This window comes from Pollicipes pollicipes, unplaced genomic scaffold (assembly GCF_011947565.3).
Source record: "Pollicipes pollicipes isolate AB1234 unplaced genomic scaffold, Ppol_2.1 Scaffold_4881;HRSCAF=5763_pilon_pilon_pilon, whole genome shotgun sequence".
Taxonomy (NCBI): domain Eukaryota; kingdom Metazoa; phylum Arthropoda; class Thecostraca; order Pollicipedomorpha; family Pollicipedidae; genus Pollicipes; species Pollicipes pollicipes.
The window spans coordinates 47,246,740-47,253,613 of record NW_023596576.1 but is presented as its reverse complement, the minus strand read 5'-3'; the positions used below and the strand labels follow the sequence as shown (position 1 = coordinate 47,253,613).

Below are 6,874 nucleotides of genomic sequence, written 5' to 3'. Positions count from 1 at the left end.
CTTTACGGCAGACGACCTGCGCTGATGTCTTGGAGACACCGCTCCTGCCTGTTGACGACAGGAGATGAAGGCCTGTGTATCGGTCCCGCAGCTTTAGGCAGAGCGGTGACACCTGTGGGGAGGGTGTCTGCGCCACAGCTGCACGAGACCTTTTGCTGGGCAGACAGCCCACTTCCGCTTTTATTGGCATCAAAATACTGAACTGTAAGGCTGCCCTGCTGAACGCTAGGAACTATTTATACGCATGGCGTGATATTCGTGCAACGTGATACCCGCCCAGCGCGAAGAACGCCACATCAGTGCACGCCTTCGTGTACATCGTGAATACACCATGAATGCATGCATTGTATCCATGTCAGTGTTTGAATATGGACACCCCAGAGCTCGCCAGGTGATTGCAATGTGAACGGACTACAACATGCATCACCGCCAAGCTGCCCACTCAAGAAAACTAGCGGCGAACTGTTTCCTAACTGCAAGCCAGGTCAACATGACGTCTGACGTCTAATAACATGGTGTCTCCGGTACGCCCTTCATAAGCCCAGTATATCGCCTGTTCGCTTCTCAGATTCGTGTAGTGGTCGAGAAGTACGGTGGGAATGACAGAGACGACACCACTGAGTTACCATTAGAGAATCCGAGCACGCGCTTTTCTGTCCGATGCATTGTTCATATATTTGTCCCATTCCGACATCATATACAGTAGTTGGGAGCCGCGCAGCGTCCGGCCAACCTCTTAAGATGGCCAGGACATTTTCGACACCACTCAAGCTGTCTTATGTTATCAGCGTCAAACAGATACCATACTGCGGCTCCCGCCCAATCGATGGCTGGCCACGGGGGACTCTTCCCCACACCTACACGCCAGACAAGCCCGGCGGACGGCCGGAATGACGCCGGGACGCTGACACACACACACAAACTAACACACGAGCACGCACGATCACGTGACCAGCTGGAGATGGCTGCTGAATCGGAGTCTACAAGGTCACCACCCGGCTGCCGCGTACACCGCTGGGCAGACGGCGACGCGGCGATGTACACGCTCGACCGGCAACAGGCTGACGAGCTGGGAAACCACTGCCGCTTATCTGAAGTCTTCGGCGTTGAACATGCCCTGCAAATGAAAGAGGCATTGCATTAATGTGGATCGTGCATGCACCTATGTGGAAACGTTCTAAGGCGTCGGCAATCTTACGCCATCAAACCGCCAGATAATCGATAACACGCTGAATCCGAGCGATGCAGCGGCTCCAGAGTCTTGACGGAACTATGATTAAGTTTTAAACTTGAGTGGCCTGGCTCGCGCGGTCGGACTACCGCGCATTCTACAAACCAATAACAACAGCCATCGCAATGAGTTTTGAGAATCCAAAGGAGGAATGCGTCGAAGGTCGTGCTGAATACTTCGTAACGTCTTTGCATGCAAGCTGTCTGATCAAGTGTAGGTAGAGTTTTCCTGCCAAATGGCAACAGCACAACCGTCTCACCTTTCTCCGCTCGATTTAGATGAAAAGCAACATTTTGAAAAAGCAGAGAAGCTGAAGAATACGGTAAAAAGGCCCACAACTAGACGATCCAACATCGCCTCAACATGGGACCAACACACTCTGACGGAAGATCGTACTGAGAAACACGCGAGTTGAGGTGTGCACGAGGTCACACGGCCTCGCGCGCACACCAGGGATCCGTCCGTCCCGGCGCGTTCCCGAGGACTGGCGCCAGGTCGCATCGACAACACCGGATGGAGACGTGAGACCGGCTGCAGGGCGCGGGCCAATGCACCGACTCTTCACCTTGGAGCTCCAACTCCACTGACAGAACGGCAAACTGGCCGGTCGAAACCCGTACCGGTCATCGACCGGAGGGAGGCCAGGGCCACATTCTCTGACATTGGCCTCGAACATAAGACTGTGGCCTCAGCCAAGAAACGCCGGGCGATAAAAACGACACAGGTGAGCAGTTTAATTTGCAATTGAAACCCGAACCCCATCCACGTAAAATATTAGTGTTCTTCACGAGAACTCTATGAAACATGCCCAAACCGCAAATCATTGTACATTCATCGATACCTTACATAAAACTTGCCGAGCCTGGCCGGAATCACACCCAGACACTTTTCATGCAACGCAATTCGCGTATTAGCGCGGCCATGTTGCATCAGTGGGCACACATCGGTGATATTCCCTTGACAGGTGAACTTTCTAACGCATTGATCATAGACACTGCCAGCAGCGTCTGGCGCCATGGCCCTCTCGCCTGATCATGGCCACTGTCGCCTCGTTCGACCCATGCCTTAAAAAACGCCTTACTGACATGTAAACCAGAGATGCTCATTACAACAATTAAGTTAGTCTACATGACGATGTTCTGTTCTGAATGATCTGTTGAGGTATTGTCTTTGTAACAGCACCTTCGTATCTCACGCCAATCTTTATCGTATCACTCTTCAGGAATTGACACATTTATTAGACTTTTCAGGCATTTAGCTATTGCATTCCTCACCCTACAGAGTTCCTTTACATGCTGTCGGGCAGTGCCAGGCCAAATATATACCACACCGAGGAAACATCCGGACATGTCGGACCACCGGAGGAGGGGGGTCGTTCACCGCCTTCAATGGTGCGCCAGCCTCGCGTGTTGCGCCGGCCCGACGACTCACCTTGGCCCTGCGCAGGATCGAGTCCTTGGTGGGGTCGTACGGGCTGTCCTTGGAGGGGATCTCCAGCACGGCCGGCAGCGCACTGCTGTGGCTGTCGATCACGTGACGAATCTGCTCGGCGATCTATCAGAGCAAGCGACACCGCACGAGGCTTGGTGAGGACAAGTTGAGGCAGGCGCCCGGACATGGCGATAGCGAGCTAACGCATCGACGTCAGCGACATCTGTGATCGTGGTTGAGGAGCTTTGGTGGGCTGGCGTTCACGCTGTAGCTGCAGCTAACAAATCACATTGAATTCTTGCGTCCATACCGCTGTTAGGGACGGCTCGGCTGCCACGTCATGCTTATCGACCCGCTGGGAGCGTGGCGCACATAGTAAATAAAAATCGTGATCAGGACGGGCGGTGACAGATTGGTCACCGGACGACACTAATTGGCTTGCTGTAACGGCACTGACTTACTCTCACACCGAAAAACGAGAAAGCAGCCTCACTGGACAGCTAACATCACATCACCAGAATATTCAGAAAATGAACTTACGATCTGATTGATCAGGATGATGTCGATATCGTCCCTAGACAGGAATTTCTTGAAGCATTCTTCGATGTCATTCAAAGGCGTATCTGAAATGAAAGCCATTGTCACTCATCAGGAGAAAATGAATCGCCAGGACAATGCTGTACAACCTATTTTATAAACCATCGGTGCCACTATAAATACCAAGATTCCAATGCAGCAAGGAGAACACACCATTAACCAACAAGGGCAAAGCACTTGCCCAATAAAATGTGCTACATTTCTCGGTTCCCAGTGGGTAGGCATCGTAGGCCAGCAACGAAGAGCAGCGTTTGTAAGTGGGACGTCGGTGTGACAACGCAGCATTCAACAGTCACAGTATCCACCCGACGAGCGACGCAAATCGTGGAGTAAAACACGCGCGCAACTCACTCTTATCCACGACCATGAAGTTCGGCTTTCTGGACTTGTTCAGTTCACCGATACCACCCAGCAGGAATCCAACACACGTATCCTGCAGACAGGGGGCAGGTCACATGATCACAATGGCTACAATTCTCACTGTCACAGAGGCACCCGAGATCACATGCCACGGGGCCAAGCACCGCCTGACGGCAGCATTGCTCATCCCTTGACAGCCGGGTGTCGCTCTCAAGGGGAGGGAGCACGAGAGGGAGGGAGGCAAGCCCAGCCGGGCTGGCTGCGTCTATCGCCGCTTTACCACTCCGGGTTGTCAACGGTCAGTTGTGTGTGATAACATGAACCACACATGAAACTTTTAACTGAAATATTACACACAGCATCCAAGCTCACTGTTATTTCGCGTCCAGCGATTAATACAACTTGAATCGCGAAATTTGGCCGGCGATTCGTACGAATGCAGTCTGCATATTGCAGAGCGCCTCCCACGTTTCCCATGTAAAATATATCCGTCGGAAAATTGCCGCAAAAACGCCACTTCAGAATGACTTCTCGGAGAATCTGTTGCATCATGGTGTATACCACTAATGAAGGCCTTCTCAATGGTTGTTGACCTGTATGTCATATCTAGCAGGAGACAGCTGTTATAAGGGCAGGGAATCAGCATACCAGCAGGATCATAGGTCCTCGTCAGTGCTTGGGAAAACTTCCAGCTATGGCTGAAACATCTGCTGATCTTGATGGTGTCTAACTATCTGCTACCTGTCACAAATATTTCATCTGAATCATTGGTCAATCATTATAGGTGCATGCAATGAGCATGATCACCATAACCTTACCTCATCACCAATCACTGCCATGAGCTTCCCTCGTGCTGCTGCAATGGCCATTTCGGGTTCTCAAGCTCAGTGTCTGTAATGACAATGGCTTTTGTTAATACATCACAGAAAAATGGTTTTCAATTTCCAAACCATTTGGTCTGGCCTGGTTTATCAGTGAGTGCCGCACATTGTAAGATTGAAGTAGATTACACCATCACTTTAATTCTCACCTAAGGCATCATGTTCTCTTGCCAGGAGAGAACATATTTACCACAGACAGCCACAGCTTGGCACTTCATAGCACTAGATCCCTACACAACAAATGAGCTTACATCTTGTTCATTTGTTTTGCAGCATGTGTCCACAAAACAAGCTAAGCACATCAAAGCCAAGGAACTCCACTGAGAACATCAATTATGAGCACAAAAATCACTTTCATTGTGATCAGTGAAAACACTGCAAACCCTATCTATGTAGAACAAAGCAGCTATCCAGAGCAAAAGCATTAATAACTTCCCACACATACATGTTAAATGCTATTTATTTCTAACATATTGAATACCCTTATACATTTCATGTTAAGCCTATTCCCACTGGACAAAAGTGATAAATGTTTGGCCTAAATAGTTTCACAAGTATTTGTTGATGCCAATACAAATGATTATACCCACATACAACTTACCACACAGAAATGATGAAGCAACTAGAAGGAATGCAAGAGGAACACATGACTTGTAAATTTTAACAATTTGATTATCATCTTCTACCAACAACAACTGGTAAATGATCTGAATGATAGTACTATTCACAAGAATTTATGGAGATATCATTTGAATCTCAGTACTAAAATAAACACCAGCAACCAGACAAAGCACCTTGTAGCCTGCTTTCAGACAGCAGTCCACCTGGTTTTAAAGTAGCATGCACACAAACTGGTTATTATTCTGGGATTTGGATGCATTTTGTCTAGGGGAGAGAGGGTTTAAGATGCAAAATAAGAGCTTCTGGCATACCTAGTAAATATATAACAGGCTATAAATGCATGAATACCACATGTACATACTAGATTTTTATAGATTTTTGAACTGTACTTTCACAAGAACAGTTGCTTAACATGTAACTGACCTGATGTTATGATAATCGATGACCTGAAGCTTGAGTGTGCATTCACTGACACCCCGATCCACTTAAAAAACATCACCACTCCAGTTAAGACTTGCATACAAGCATAAGTTATATAAAGTGAACTTACTTTTTTGAAAATGAGTTTATATTCATGAGTAACTTGATACTTCAGAATGTATCATGGTGTTTAATGTTTCAAAGCTGCGCTGATGGCCACAAGTAACTCATGCACCCAGCCCCAACAGCAAAATGTGAAGTTTTTCACTATAATCAATGCTAGGTTCACACCATATCAAATGTCCATGCTGGTATACTGAAGGTCAACTAAGTACTCACAATATCAAACACACAAACTTATTTCAATAATATGGCCTATAGGAAGGCTAGGAGTTCAAATCCTTCCTTGTATACATCAAATATAGCTTTTAAAACACAGTTGTATTATGCATATAACTACCTACCAGCCCAATTATTAGCTATTCAAAATGCATTCAATAATAGACTGTAAAAACAAACCTTACACATAAAATGTTCTGCACAGTAGTCACACCACCATAAAAATGCTAGCCCATTTCCAGCATGAATATATGCACACAAAGTTTGGTACAGTCACTGACAAGTTCAGTGAACTGAGCCTATGTTACTGGGAGCTATTATGCTGCAAAGGTAATTTCATATGGAAATACTCCATAAATATTTCAGATAAAAACAGCTGTGAAATTCAGTACAGCTTGACCCAGCCTAGACACAGCACATCAAGGGTGAGGTTCAGCTAATTGGTGTCACAGAGACATCCAGTATGGCACAGACAGGGTACAAAAGTATTCTAGCAGAAAAAGTCATAATTTGTTCCTGCATAAAAATGGCTGAAGTAAGACCACTCAAGGTTGCAACACAAAACCCAAAAATAGCAAACACCTACCTCTAACAGCTTCTGATTTGTATGATATTCTTATCACCTCAGCTAATGCCACTGCGAATTGCTCTAAACGCATACTGCCATCATTGAGAGGATGCTATGTAACCGACTCCACGGCTGACCGCGAAACAAGCAAATGTGGTAACCACATCCTTACCTCACCGACAACCCACGAAATACCGCCTTCCAACCACCGATGCAAAGCCCAAACAACACTGACAAAATCCCGCGAAGTGTTGCTGCTTTCACCGCTGTTAAAGGGCCAGGGGCCAGCAGCGTTCCGAAACAAAACAGTGCGACGCTTTTGCACTATAAGCGCCAAACAAGCATAAAAGTATTGTGTAGAATTAGGATGGCATCTTCTGCGTGTGACTTCTACCATTCTCAGTTGAGGAAGCAGCGGTTTATTAT

The 6,874-nt window shown here is 47.2% G+C and overlaps 1 protein-coding gene across 1 annotated transcript; it reads right to left on the bottom strand.

Moving 5' to 3' along the window:
* Positions 1-649: 649 nt before the first annotated feature.
* On the bottom strand, positions 650-6,748 carry Vha14-1 (V-type proton ATPase subunit Vha14-1). Its single transcript, XM_037224928.1, has 6 exons — positions 6,621-6,748; positions 4,438-4,510; positions 3,611-3,692; positions 3,203-3,285; positions 2,663-2,785; positions 650-1,117 (listed from the first exon to the last, which is right to left on the bottom strand). The coding sequence occupies exons 2-6, from the start codon at positions 4,486-4,488 to the stop codon at positions 1,088-1,090; spliced, it is 369 nt and encodes a 122-aa protein (XP_037080823.1). The 5' UTR covers positions 4,489-4,510; positions 6,621-6,748; the 3' UTR covers positions 650-1,087.
* Between the last annotated feature and the right edge of the window lie 126 nt (positions 6,749-6,874).

Bases quoted from the DNA above. Each gene is read 5' to 3' on its own strand.
- Vha14-1 (XM_037224928.1), bottom strand. From the start codon at position 4,488: ATGGCCATTGCAGCAGCACGAGGGAAGCTCATGGCAGTGATTGGTGAT. The intron at 3,286-3,610 runs GTGAGTTGCGCG...CTTTCATTTCAG, and splicing joins CTTCATGGTCGTGGATAAGA to ATACGCCTTTGAATGACATC. The intron at 2,786-3,202 runs GTAAGTTCATTT...TTGCTCTGATAG, and splicing joins TCATCCTGATCAATCAGATC to ATCGCCGAGCAGATTCGTCA.